The sequence below is a fragment of the Xenopus laevis genome, chromosome 5S, assembly GCF_017654675.1.
Source record: "Xenopus laevis strain J_2021 chromosome 5S, Xenopus_laevis_v10.1, whole genome shotgun sequence".
Classification (NCBI taxonomy): Eukaryota; Metazoa; Chordata; class Amphibia; order Anura; family Pipidae; genus Xenopus; species Xenopus laevis.
Genome location: NC_054380.1, coordinates 90,694,824 through 90,710,269, shown reverse-complemented (window position 1 = coordinate 90,710,269; position 15,446 = coordinate 90,694,824). Strand labels below are relative to the sequence as shown.

The 15,446-nt window shown below is 38.1% G+C and overlaps 1 protein-coding gene across 5 annotated transcripts in view; it reads right to left on the bottom strand.

Annotated features, from left to right (window-relative positions):
* Window positions 1-15,446, bottom strand: part of tnk2.S (tyrosine kinase, non-receptor, 2 S homeolog) — a 97,964-nt gene that overhangs the window by 44,328 nt on the left and 38,190 nt on the right. Inside the window, exon 1 of one of the 5 annotated variants that reach the window (XM_041564772.1) lies at window positions 2,213-3,437. The exons of the other annotated variants lie outside the window; for them this stretch is intronic. Within the exon in view, the coding sequence (XP_041420706.1) occupies window positions 2,213-2,275 (63 nt within the window). The 5' untranslated portion in view covers window positions 2,276-3,437. Of the gene's footprint in view, window positions 1-2,212; window positions 3,438-15,446 lie in introns of those variants that run through there. 5 annotated transcript variants of the gene reach the window in all.

Below are 15,446 nucleotides of genomic sequence, written 5' to 3'. Positions count from 1 at the left end.
GCTGCTAATAATGTGTTGTGTTGCTTTACATTCCTGAGTAGTTACTATGTGGATTAGAAGCCTATGAACTCAGTATATAGTTTTGTTTTACCAAAAATTGTTGACATTTACTTCTTAGGGACTGATATTTCACTGTCCATTTTATCAAAACAATTTTAAAATGTTGTAGAACAAATAAGCAATTTCTTTTACAAACTGCTTACAGGATGGTATGACCATCCACTACTTGGGCCTTATTCTGTCTATTTGAATTTCTCCATTCAGTGACTGCTAATTAAGATTGTTATTATAGTATAAAGTACTTACGGCAAAACAAAGTGGATAAGTGGAATCAGGCATCGCCAAAACTGAGTTGGCTGCAATCCTAATTAATGTCAACTATAAAGCTATTCTCAAATTTGCTCAACCTCTTGAGGGTATTTTAATATGTGGCTACTTCCACTATGGCTTCTGGATCTGTAGTCTGACAGCAATTCATTTTATAGCATTTAGCAAATATAATTCGCACATCTGGTAGATGGGACCCAGAGTACACCGTGTACAGTGCTCAACTAAGGCTAATAAAAAAAACAAAATCATTCACATTGGATAGGAACAAGTAACAATTTTAGAGAGCTGGCATTTTCTAATGTTTTGTTAGTAGACACACAGTAATGTGAAATGCTGGCTCTTTCCACAGCACTGATAAGCACAACAAAAACCATTGCAAGTATGCAATGCTTTGGACCAGGGGTTTTTCATATAAAAGCTATTTCCATAATTTGGATTATTTTGCAACCACTATAAATGTATGGAACTAACCATCAAGTACAAAGGAATGACTAATGATTACAGAGAAAAATGTAATTGGTAACAATTACAATTATATGCTCTAAATAGGATCTATGCAATATGCAAGATGGCCTTCCTGTAATTTTAGAAATCCCATAGTTTTGGCTCAGAAGAGAAAACGAAATTCCAATTCTCACAGCTATTTTGGTATCAGCCTGGTTTCATTATTACAACAATGATTCCTTAAAGAGCCACAATTACAAAGTAAATCTACATTTACAATTTTTATCTGATCATCCAGCATTTACAAAACCATTTTTGTCAACAAATCTCCTATTTTATAAAGAAAATGTAATCATTTGCCATTTGACTCCTGTGAGTCTTGCCATATTTCTGTAGAGCCACTGATTTTGTTAGGTTGCCAATCTTAATTTGGTTAGGTTGCTGAGCCATACTGGACAAATTCCGATCATTGGCCCAGGGGTCCACAACTGAATCGCACTGTAGAAGCATGGGACCTGTTTGACAAAGACAGCATCAACACACAGATGTAACCATAACCTGCACCACTTAACATACGGCCATATTGTGTCAGCCCAAAAGAACAGAAAATTACAAAATTGCCCAGAAACATGTACAGCAACCCTGATAATATTTGTCTGTTTGGCAATTTTTCAGCCCAATTTCAACTTAAATGGCTACTCCCATGACTACAGAGCAGCTTCATTAAGTAAAATGCAGTCATATTTTGGTAGCTACATTAGTTGATACATTTCTCAGCAGTAGCAACCCCTTTAACTAGTATAGGTAACAGTATGTTATGCAACCAAACCCTTTTATTATTTGCAGTTAATGGTCCTTTAAAGACACATTTCACATACAGACATATAGGGTTATGTAACAAAAGACACCAGGGGTCATTTATGTTTCCATGGGATGCATGTGCTGGAGCACTAAGGGGCCCAAGAGCCTGCTATTTAGTGCTCATGTAACAAGCATTTTCACCCCCATGGAAATTTAGCATGTGAAGCACAGAAAAGATCCTCCTGGTGTTCCCTAACTTGTACGTTTAAATAATAAATAAGTTAGAGAGTGGGGGGGTGCATAAGTGCCTCCCCCAACCACCCATGTCCCATATAGTGATGCCTAATGCAAGCAGCAATCAATTAAAGGGCTAACTGCAAATCATTCTGCTCCAAAACACCCATGCAACAGAAGAATGCATCGTGCAAAGTACAACAAAAATGCACATTTGCACATTGCATTCTTCAATGATATGCCCAGCTACTAAGTTAGCCCAGGTGCAGTAACCTATGGAAACCACTTATCTGGTAGCATTTACTGACCACCTATTTAAAATCAAACATCTTATTGGTTCTATGAGTTACTGCACCTGGACAACTAATTTTCTGACTGTGCAGTTTCACATATTTATACTTACTTTATATATATTAAAGCGAGAGAAAAAGGTAATGGAATTGGTCCACGCTTGGAGACGCTTCATATTTGTAATGCTTAGTTCCACACAAAATAGCCAGGGAAAGTAGAGATGATATATCCAAAGTTTTTGTCAAAGTTTTCCAAACATTCCAAGCAGAAGTAATGAGGCAACAGCAAGCCGCCCTTGGATATCCCACAATATTTACTTCTGTTTGTGGCCTGTATGCACTAATCATCTTCTTAGCAGGAAGGAAAGGGAGGAGAAGAGAACAGACAAGGCTGTTTTTGGCTTTGCACCCTAAAATGTAGCAATTGGGAAACCCAAATATTCCAAACCAAGTACAATATCTTCATCTTCTGTTTTGCTTATTTATAAATGAAAGAAGTTTATAGTCGTAAACAATGCAGATATACATTTGGCCCCAAAAGACATCAAACAGCTGCCAGAAATATCCATTCTACTAAAGTAATCCACAGATTCCAGAGTTAATAAAAGGCACTTGTAATCAGACTGTAAACTTGGAGGGGAGAATCAAAAACAAAAGTCAAGCGGTGAGAAGAGAAGAGGGAGTTCATCACAGAAGCAGTGCTTTCCCTGTGTCCCATCGCATTGATGTGCATTATAATCATTTTCCTGGAATACATGCTGCAGTCTTCACCCCGTGCAAAATAACAGTCTTCCAAGCATTTTTGATGCTTCACTTGGGCTCCCTCTGATATCTGGGGAGAGCAGCTTTAAAGCCCTGACAGCTCAGAAACGAACAGTCTAGATTGTGACATCCACTCTCTAGTAAACAGGACCCTCTGTTACGAAATAACGCCCAACTGCCAGCTGGAAAAGCTAGCAGAGTCTGAAATGGGCTGTGAAGGTAATTACAAATCCGTTTTGTAAGACAATTAAAGATTGTGGGGAATCCATCAGAGCAGAAATAAGAAAGTGGAATGGCTTCTCTAGGGATCATGTGTTTATAACTTGTGCAGCGTTTGTTCGGAGAGAATGCCAAGCTGATCTCATAACGTGGCTCTTTAATTTACAGTCCTCAGCAGCAGCTTTGTATCCCAGTCGTCTCTCAGCCTCTGACAGGACACTCCAAAATAAGTTGTTCTGGGGGTGTAGCCGCTAGTCCCAGCTCATTCCAAGAAGCACAGTCCTCACGGATTGTGAGTCTGCCCGCTAAATACAGACACTCTATGGTGTTCACATGGCTAACTGTTTGAACCACAGCCAAAGGGTCAGATTTAACTGCAGGATGGAGAGTTAATTTCCTGTGGAAGCCTCCTCTGGGACTTAAAGCAGTCCCTCTTACTCATCTGTCAACATCCCCTTAACTACTTCACTGCCTGAGGAGCCTGGGCAATAGCTGGAGTCCTTTTGTAAAATATTATTTACCTTTTCTATAACCCAGCTAGCTTTTACACTATATTTATAGTAGTCTGGAGCATCCTGACTGCCTGATGCATGGACAGAAAGTTTGTATCTGGATTCTGATTTCAGTAATTTGTTCCTCATAGCAGTTCTCTCTGCCAGTCTGCAAGTGTGGAGTCATAGGGCATACCTCCCAACATTTGGAAAATAGAAATAGGCACAATAACATTTGCTGCAAATAGCTCAGCAAAACTTTTTTGGACCACGCCCATTTTATGGTCACACCCCCTAAATACCACCTTTGTTTTACAAAATTTGGCAGGGTATGGAAAGTTTGACACATTTCTGGCGTTTTAGGGGTCAGGTTTTATGTGTTATTATTACAGTTTTGCTAATGAAGGTGAATTGCCCTGCAAGTCAGTTTCCCCAAGAGACCTGCTTATCTTAAATAGTTACAATTGTTTCTTTCCTTATCTTAAATTGATACAAGTGTATCTATGTGCACCATTCTGGGCTCTCTGCCAAAAGCCTCAATTTTAGAAACCTTGTATCTTTTTCTGGCTGTTTAGTGCAGAAGATCAAAGAGAAAGTCGGGACATTTCAGTAACTCCCGGCACTGCGGGTTGAACTGTCAAAATCGGGACCATTTGGGAGGTATCTCATAGGGGTTTTCTATTTTCTAGGAATAACTGCTGTAGCTGCACTGGGCAGATGCCTCAAGAGACCCATTTAAGTGCAAAAACTTGAACCACGTAATATTGAAACAGACAAGGGACCTGTTATCAAGAATGCTCGGGATCTGGTGTTTTCCGGACAAGGGGTCCTTTTTGTAATTTAGATCTCCATACTTTAAAGTCTATTAAAATAATTTAAACATTTAACAAACCCAGTTCAATGATTTTCCTTTAATAAGGATAATTTATTTCTTAGTTGGCATCAAGTACAAGGAACTGTTTTATTATTACAGAGAAAAAGGCAATCATTTTTAAAATTTTAATTATTTGATTAAAATACAGTCTATGGGAGATGGCCTTTCAGTAATTCAGATAATGGGTTTCCGGATAATGGAACCCATACCTATAGTGGGGGCACCACTTATCCCCTAAAATGTTCTCCTAAATTTCTAAATGGGGTTGGATTTAAAAGTATGTCAATCAGACATGGCACATTGTTCTTCATTATGTAACACAGCACCAGTAGATACATCACTGGGGTCTGTAGTCAAACTTAAGAACTGTCCCCAGAATATCAGGTCCTGGCACTTGAGGGATGGCACTTCTGCATTAGATAAACGTTTCATACGGAGGTCTAAATATCCCTTTAGGTTGAATGCTCTGTCCGTGTGATATGCTTGAGACAAATCTCTTTCAATTAAAATGTCTGAAATGTTGGTAAATCCATGACAAAATGCAGATGTGCATAAAGCTTTACTGCATTTTTCTGAGTATATTACGATCATATTCCCTGGAAAGATACCTGCTAATCGGTTTATCATCCGGCTGTGCGTTATTATAATTGTGAAGAATAACGTTTTAGCATGATTAGCATCTGCAATTCCAATCAGGTGTCATTCTTACACTGCATATTCAACTAAGGCCTTTAACAGCAAATTCTTGGGCAGATCCTAACGGAGCCTGGCATTCCCACGCTAAACATCAACTCACACGTGAGAGCGGATATGCATTTATCCCAACACGTCCTTCAGAATGCCATGTTATGAGAACTTCAGATTTTAACCCTTGCAATTGAGGAAACAAAATTATTTCTCACTGAGATTTAAAAGCATACACTATGGGGGTTATTTATCAAGGTCCAAATTTGCCAAAGGATTTCTTACATAAACATAAAAACATAAAAATTAGATCAACTCCAACTGCCCGAATGGACCTTATTTATCATTTAAAAAGTCAGAAAAAATTGGGTAAAAATGTACAAAAAAATTCATACTTTTCGAGCAAAGCTCCGCAAATACTATGAATTTTTCTGACTTTTCTGACTTTTTGGTCCAAAATCCTCAAAATTATTGGATATCAGTACAGACAGCAGTGCAGACATTGGAACCTTCCCCATTGACTTATACAGAACCTCGAGAGCTTTGAGATGCTGGATTTTTAAAGGAGAAGGAAAGGTTAAAACTAAGTAAGCCTTATCAGTAAGGTCCACCTAAATACACCAGTAAACCCTCAAAGTAATGCTGCTCTGAGTCCTCTGTCAAAACAAACACAGCATTTCTTTTCTTCTATTGTGTACTCATGGGCTTCTGTATCAGACTTCCTGTTTTCAGCTTAAACCTCCTTGCCCCGGGCGTGAGCATGCTCAGTTTGCTCCTCTCCCTCTTCTCTGCTGTAATCTGAGCCCAGAGTAATGAGTAAGCAGGGAGTTACTCGAGAGACTCAGGCAGGAAGTGGTGTCACACCAAGCTAATATGGCAGCTGCTATCCTAAACAAATAGAGAACATCTAGAGCTTTTTACTCAGGTATGGTAAAGCATTCTGCAGAATAAATACACTATTGCAGCTAATCTATTGGCAATAAAATGTCTCCATAGCTTTCCTTCTCCTTTAAGACCATCATAGTTTTTTTTTTTAGTCCGAAAAACACGAATTATTCGAATTTCGGATATTCGGAGCATAATAAATAACCCCCTATGTTTTCTATGAGAAAATAAGAAGCTTATTTTAAACGGGTCAGTAACTCTTTGTGAACTTTTTGAACGATTTAGGCAGTGGTATTAGAAGAACATTTGCAATTGGTCTTCATTTGTGATTATTATCCTCTAGTTAGAATTTATTCGAACTTGTGATGTTAGGATTTACTTTCCATGGCAATGAGACAGTCGTTTGGAAACTCAAATGGAAATTTATATGAGGGGGCATTAAGAGAAAGATATAGCAATTTAAAGAAAATCAATGTTTTTTTTTTTTTTCATTGAGGACAGTGAGCCTTTGTGGCCTTCCCACAAATCCAGTCCTGGTTCTATTTAGTTCAGGAGCACAATTTGATGGTTGGGAGTTAAACGTAGAAACTCTACTTGTATGAATTAACCTCAGATTGAGCAAAGAAACAGGAATAACAACATTGAACCTTGTGGCCAGTGATAAAATGGCAAACCCCTTAAGGGAACAAAATACTGTACTACAGCTAGCAGGGATGGCACATGTACAGAAGCACTATCTGTAGGTGAATTAAGGTAAGATTTGGAGCTAATGAGATATCTCGCATAAGCTAGCAAATATAACAAGGTGGCTGCTTAAACTGAACATTAAAAGGGTTGGTTCACCTTTCAGTTAACTTTTTGGATGTTATAGAATGACCAATAAGTAATTTTTCAATTGGCCTTCATTTTTTATAGTTTTTCAATTATTTGCCTTCTTCTTCTGACTCTTTCCAGCTTTCAAATTGGGGTCACTGACCCCGTCAAAAAACAAATGCCCTGTACGGCTACAAATGTATTGTTATTGCTAGTTTTTATTACTCATCTTTTTATTTGAGCCCTCTCCTATCCATATTCCAGTCTCTCATTAAAACCAATGCATGGCTGCTACGGTAACTTGGAACCTAGCAACCAGATTGCGGAAAGTGTAAACCTGAAGAGCTGCTGAATAAAAAGCCAAATAACTCAAAAACTACAAGTAGTAAAAAATGAAAGTCAATTGTAAATTGTCTCAGAATAGCTCTCTACATCAAACTAAAAGTTAACTCAAAGATGAACAACCCCTTTAACTGTTATCTTGTTATTAGCTAAGGGGAAATTACTATACATTGAACCTCGAAAAATAGCCAGATCTCCATTCTTGGGAATGGAAGCAAAGCATCATACCAGATAGTCTAACACAGTATCATGTTTCCTGCCTAAATACGACAAGGCATAGAAATGAAATGCTGTTACAAAATGAAAAAGAAACTGAAGATGAATTTTAAATGCATTATAGCAAGCTGGGAAAAATAACCTAAATAAATAGCAGAAATCAAAAAACAAGCAGTGTATGAAGAGGGTGATCAGTACAGAGGTGAGATTCCTTGCTACAGGACAAATGTATAGATGTCAGTGATGGTTTGCAACAAGTAGAAGAAAATCACTAAGCTGTTCTATAGGGAGAAGAAGGAGTTAGTAATGCAGAGAAAACATTTGGAGGACTTTTTAATGAGGATTCAGGAGTAGGGATGTAGCGAACTGCCGTTTTGGTGTTCGCGAACGCCGTTCGCGAACACCGGCAAAAATGCGAACAGTTCGCGAACTTCGAACACCCGCAAAATCGTTCGATTCGAACGATCGAAGGATTTTAATCGTTCGATCAAAGGATTTTCGTTCGAATCGAACGATCGAAGCCATTCGATCGAATGCTTTTCATTCGATCGAATGCTTACAATCGTTCGAACGAATGGAAATCGTTCGATTTTAGCGGTCGAAGGAATCGAATGGTCGAATGGTCGAATGATTTTTATTCGAATCGAACGCGAACTCAAATTGGCGAACGTCGCGCGACGTTCGCGAACATTCGGCGGACGCGAACAGTCGAAGTTTGCGCGAACTAGTTCGCCGGCGAACAGTTCTCTACATCCCTATTTAGGAGATAACAGGAGGAAACAGAAGAAAAGTGGGGCAGAAGAGTACTAGAAAACATGGGAAAAGAAGAGAGAGAGAGAAAAGAGGCAGAAGACCATAGGGGTCATTTATGGCACCTCTTTGTACTTCACTTCATGTAAAATGCTAAAAAAAAAAAAAAAGACAGCAGAAAGAGATTGTCTTTCCAGGAGCAATTATGCCTTCATGACTTCAAGAGGGAGAAGGGAAAAAAGTTTTTTGAGACAGCCAGTGGGACACAATATAGACTTGGTTGCACAATTTGCCAACTTTGCCTTGGGTACCAGGACATCTAGTGCCATCACAGGGTATATATCAATTAGTAAAATAAAAAAAGGTATATATTATCTGGAAACCCGTTATCCAGAAAGTTCTGAATTATAGAAAGGTCATCTCCCATAGACTCCATAATAATGAAATAATTCACATTTTTAAAAATTATTTCCTTTTTCCAGGGATGCACCAAATCCACTATTCATCTGATTCATCTGACTACGGAACCAAATCCTAATTTGCATATGCAAAGGGAGTGGGAAGGGGAAAACATTTTTTACTTCCTTGTTTTGTGACAAAAAGTCATGTGATTTCCCTCCCCACCCCTCATTTGCATATGCAAATTAGGATTCGGTTCGGCAGGGCAGAAGGATTCAGCCAAATTTGAAACCTGCTGAAAAAGGCTGAATCCTGCCCGAATGCCGAACCGAATTCGATACATCCCTACCCTTTTCTCTATAATAATAAAATAGTACAGGTATAGGATCCCTTATCGGGAAACCCGGTATCTAGTAAGCTCTGAATTACAGAATGGCTGTCTCCCATAGACTTCATTTTATCCAAATAATCCAAATTCTTAAAAATTATTTCCTTTTTCTCCGTAATAATAATACAGTAGCTTGTACTTGATCCCAACTAAGATATAATTAATCCTTATTGGAAGCAAAACCAGCCTATTGGGTTTATTTAAAGTTTAAATGAATTTCTAGTAGACTTAAGGCATGAAGACCCAAATTACGGAAAGATCTGTTATCCGGAAAACCCCAGGTCCTGAGCATTCTGGATAACAGGTCCCATACCTGTACCTTGTACTTGATCCCAACTAAGATACAATTATGTAGTATGGAGATCCAAATTACTGAAAGATCCCTTATCCGGAAAACCCCAGGTCCCGAGTATTCTGGATAACAGGTCCAATACCTGTATATCAGTTAGTAAAGGGAGGGATTATGCCATTCACACTCTTATAGTAAGTAAACCATGCAAACAGTATCCTAAACACAGAATTCTAGGCCACAATTCTAAGAATAACTAAACATAAATACCCTCCAAGTATTTAAAAGCACATGTGGTAAACAGTCTTTTTCTCACTTTGAGAAAAATATTGTACACCTACATTTTACAGATATACTTCTGGTCACCTATAAACACCCGAGAACACTACCTTTCTCCTCACCTATTAAGCATTTTTACAATTTAACTAGGCTGATGTTAACTACAGCCCCTGACTGGCCTTCTGCATCTGCCCCCCATACCTCCATTACAACTTGTACTGTGACGTGAACATTTAGAGGTTCATGATTAAGTATCTCTTGTGAGCCAGTATGAATCAGGCCTAGGTGCAATTGCACCCCCTGTTCCCATGTCACATCAATGTTCTTTATCTGTTATTAAAGGGGTTGTCCACCTTTCAGATAACTTTAAGTATGATGTAGAGAGGGATATTCTGAAATAATTTGCAATTGGTTTTCATTTTTTATTATTGAAGGTTTTTGAGTTATTTAGCTTTTTATTCAACAGCTCTTCAATTTGCATTTTAAGCAATCTGGTAACTAGGGCCCAAATTACCCTAGCAACCATGCATTGATTTTAATAAGAGACTGGAATATGAATAGGAAAAAGTAGCAATAACAATACATTTGTAGCCTTACAGAGCATTTGTTTTTTTAGAAGGGGACGGTGACGCCCGTTTGAAATATGGAAAGAATCAGAAGAAAAAGACAAATAACTATAAAACTATGAAAAATAAATAATGAAAACCAATTAAAAAGTTGCTTAGAATTGGTCGTTCTATAACATTCTGAAAGTTAATTTAAAGGTGAACTACCCCTTTAATTCACCAAAGAGCTTTCTCACCTCACTCTAATACAGAAACAGCCCACAGGTTCTTTTGATAACGAAATTAAATATTTTGTAAATGTTACTTTCATCACTTTACCACAGCTCTCTGTCTCTCTCTCCCTCAAACAAAGGTGAGAATATTTTTTTTTTTGTGCTGTGTGCTCCACTTTTAGTGTTTTCTTTCCGTTTTCAAGCACATGTGACATTCAGCACTTGCCCGAGAATCTGCCAAAATCCTGATCCACTGAACACATGACTTGTTTATAGAAGAAATACTTGAAGCCCAGAGTTGCACTGACTACATTTCAGCCTAGTACAATTCATATATAGGGCTCTAAAATAAGATGGAGCTAATCTAGCAGTTATATTCTTATCAGACTCTTGCAAGATTAATTTCTGTGGGTAGCCTGACTGTATGAGGATATATACAGGTGTCCCTGGTTTGTCTATGTATATACAGGCCCGGATTTGTGGAAAGGCCACCAAGGCTCGGGCCTAGGGCAGCAGGATTTTAGGGGCGGCATGGTCCCAACCACACCCACATTTGTTCAGAATTTGCAGGAGATACAATAGCTATGCCCATAGCTCAGGTCGCAATGATGAGTTGTGTATTTCTTGCAAAAATAAGAAATTAGCAATTAATGCAAATTAAATACTGTGCATGCAGTGTATAATAATATGCCTAATGTTAAAGAAGGAGTCTGGTGCCTTCCCCACAGACCTTGCAAACTAAGGGGGTTATTTAATAAAACTCAACTTTTTCTCACTTTATTATAAAAAAAAAAATATTCCACCAAACTCCCAAACCCGAATCCCTTGAATTTACCAAGGACTTTTCTTGAAGAACTCGATGAGAGAAAAAGTCGTAACAAAATAGTACGTCAATTGCGACTTTTTCAAATTGTCACAAGACAAACTTGAATTTGTTGAGTTTGTTGCTGAAAAACTCAAATTATTCCAGTTTTCAAGTGAAAACCAGCATCAAACACCCCAAAACACCTGAAAATCGTGAAGGCAAAAATCATCTTCAAATGTTATTGTGATTGACTTTTACATTAATTCGAAAGGTTTTAGCTGGAGTATTTTCTGATTCTGATTTTTGCTGCTGTGGGGCATATTACTCAACCTTTAATAAAGAGACTCCTATATGTCTGGCCAGATCTATAACAGAGACAAGTCACACAAAAAAAGAGTAATGAGTGTAGCCATTCACCATAGTCTGGCCATTGGTTCATAAGTGCCAAGACTTCATCAGATACTGATCTAGTAGAATTTTAGCTTTGAAGAGGTCGAGGGAAGGTTCCCAAGGGAGGAAATCAGTAACAGCAGTAACTGTCTTGCTGTTAAGGAACAGCAAGACAGACAGAATTCTGTAGTCATCATTGGTTTCTTCATGAAGTACAGCTTCATATATATCTGTGTCCCAGTGATATTAAAGTGAGTAATGTTATTTATGTATACATGTACAGGATCCCATATCTGGAAAGCTGTTACCTGGAAAGCTGTTTATGTATACATGTATAGGAGTCCATTAGTGATGTGCGGCCCGGCACCCGCGGGTTTACCCTGCTCTCCCCGCCTGCCACCGTCAAATGCCGGCTTCCGACTTCTGGGTTCTTCTTTTATAGATGATGCACCTGCTCTCCCCGCCCCTTTTGTGACATCATCAGTGGGGCAGGTCAGCACGGGTCTATAAAAGGAACCCGGAAGACGGGCATGTGCGGGCACGGGTGATGGGAGGACGGGTGCCGGGCAGGGGTGGACCCGCACATTACTAGATCCCATATCTCAAAACCTGTTACCTTTAAAGCTGTTTATGTATGGGATCCCTTATCTGGAACCTGTAATCCACAAATTACAGAAAGGTCATTACTTCTATTAAATAAGAAAACTGTATCTTGTACATGATACCTTGTATTTAAGCTACATGAATTTATAGTGGTGGCAAAAACAATGGAGATCAAAAGTATTGGAAGATCTATTATCCATTAAACAGCAAGCCCCAAGCATTCTGTATAACTGATCCTATATCTCTAAAATAAAACAGAGGTACATTGTGTTGTTGGCTTATGGATGCTGAGAATCTCCGCAGGTAAAACCGTCAAATCGGATGAAAATATGTACAAGGCAATATGTACAACGGCATGATCTGAGTGATTGTCAGAACCCACAATAGGAGCAAAAATACAATATAGGATCTACCTTGCTGCTAAGCTTTTTCTTTTTTTAAACAGAGAAAGGAGAACCAGCAAAGAGTTAATATATACAGAGGTTACAAAAGGTGTACAAACTGGTTTATATTCAGGGCACACTTGAATGCAAAAGGGAGAGAGAGCCCTCCAGTATCTACACACACAGGAAACGGATGCACAGGAATCCCACACATTTATCATCAGGAAACCAGTTTGCAGACATGAGAGAACAATTAATAAACAAAGATAACCGACAGACATAAATATGTTATCAGCATCTTTACCCTTGGTTCTTAATGGCCACACAAGAAACGATCAAACCAAAAAATTGTTATGTATCACACTGGAAGCCAATCTTTTACTGCACTTTTAGAGGATCTAAATCTGGTGGTATGGAGGAGTCTGAAACTGGTCATACACAGAGCACACGGGGGGCTACACACTGTATAGACATCTTCTTATTGTTCCAGTCGTATGTTCAAAATGCCCAAATGATCAGAACAGCTCCTAATTACTTCCTCATCTGCCAATATACCATGAACTGGCTGACATGGTGCATCAACAGATGAAATTCCAGATCCATAGTACAGGTATTGTTATTGTTCCAGGTGTTATCCGGAAACCCGTTATCCAGAAAGCTCCGAATTACGGAATGCCAGTCTCCCATAGACTCCATTTTATCCAAATAATCCAAATTTTTAAAAATGATTTCCTTTTCCTCTGTAATATTAAAACAGTACTTTGTACTTGATCCAAAATAAGATATAATTAATCCTTATTGGAAGCAAAACCAGCCTATTGGGATTATTTCATGTTTACATGATTTTCTAGTAAACTTAAGGTAGGAAGATCCAAATTATGGAAAGATCCATTATCCGGAAAACCCCTGGTCCCGAGCATTCTGGAAAACAGGTCCTATACCTGTACTTCGATATTAGTCATGATCTTTAGTCCATTAGATATGAATCAATAACTGTATGAAACATGTCGTACATTATTATTGGTTTAAGTCACGCCAATGTATGTGGATAAAAAAAATGTAAAATATGATTGACAGAATATCCCCATTGTGTCAGCCTGGGAGCAGACACAGAGTGGATTTCAGTGCAGGAATGCAAGAGAATGCATTTTGGAAGTGAGCCAATAGGTGTTTCTCCACTACATGTAAATGCAGGCCAAGAAAAGCTACTCTATCCGTAGCCAAAGGGAAGGGAGTTGCACACAGAGAGGGGCATGGAAGGGCATGGAAATGTGAGCTTGAACACAGGTGGAGTATTTTTATTGCAGTAAAAAACAAATTACAGGTATGGGATAAGTTAGCCTGAAACCCCTTATCCAGAAAGTTCCAAATTATGCAAATTATGTCCACCATAGACTCCATTATAATCAAATAATCCAAATATTTAAAAATTATTTCCTTTTTCTCTGTAATAATAAAACAGTACCTTTGTAATGAATCCTTATTGGAGGCTAAACCAGCCTATCGGTTTTATTTAATGTTTACATGATTTTCTGGTAGACTTAAGGTATAAAGATCCAAAATACAGAAAGATCCGTTACTATCCAGAAAATCCCAGGTCCCAAGCTTTCTGGATAAAAGCTACAAGGAAAAAGGAAATCATTTTAAAATCTGAATTATTTGATTATAATGGAGTCTTTGGGAGATGGCCTGTCCATAATTCAGAGCTTTCTGGATAACGGGCTTCTAGGTCACGGATCCTATACCTGTACTACAATCTACAACGCTATGAATCATATAAGTATATATATATATATATATATATATATCTGGATAACAGCAGCAAAGTAGCCAGTTTTGCACAGCAGCATATTTTTAAGATTTGATCTGTGTGGGATATGCTTGCTATAGGACATTTCTAAGTCCACTCCAGGAAGAGGTAATCGGGGATAATGTCTGTAGTACAGGGAAGTTAAGGCCAATAACAGACTTAAGAGTTTTAATCATTACTACTTGTAGAGGTGATTAATGAATCCACCCTGTTTTTCTTCCCAATTAAATTAAAGTGTTGGCACATTTCAAGTTCTCTATAGGACTAGACACAGAACTACGTAGTAAATAAGGTTTTCTGTGCGAAAACAATCCCTTATTCTAATGTTAAACACATTTATAGATTTTGACAGTTTAGTTGCTTGAACAACTGGAATTTGCCCAAACCCTGTTCTTCTGAAGTAAGAGGTTTAAAGCTGCTAATAGACCATTTGTGGGCTCAAGGTTTTAAGTGCATGATAATAATTCTAGTACTGCACTAGAAGTGAAGTAGGATTTTATTCAGAAAAAAAGTTTGACTTGACGGATGTTTTTTTTTTTTAATCACAGTAACAATGTTGACAAAATCTTGGCTTATGGTGGTATAAATTCCATAGTGGCACTGACAAATGAATGATGTATTTACAGATGCCTGGAAGAGAAAGATGCCAATATTGTACACTGCAAAAAATAAAATATTTTAGCTGCCACCCAGTTGTGTAACTAGATGTTACTGGGCCCCACAGCAAATTCATTTTAGTGCCCCCAACGTATCCAGAAGTTGTCTTTTTTTATAAATACAGTGGTGTGAAAAACTATTTGCCCCCTTCCTGATTTCTTATTCTTTTGCATGTTTGTCACACAAAATGTTTCTGATCATCAAACACATTTAACTATTAGTCAAAGATAACACAAGTAAACACAAAATGCAGTTTTTAAATGAGGGTTTTTATTATTTAGGGAGAAAAGAAATCCAAACCTGTGTGAAAAAGTAATTGCCCCCTGAACCTAATAACTGGTTGGGCCACCCTTAGCAGCAATAACTGCAATCAAGCGTTTGCAATAACTTGCAACGAGTCTTTTACAACGCTCTGGAGGAATTTTGGCCCACTTATCTTTGCAGAATTGTTGTAATTCAGCTTTATTTGAGGGTTTTCTAGCATGAACCGCCTTTTTAAGGTCATGCCACAACATCTCAATAGGATTCAG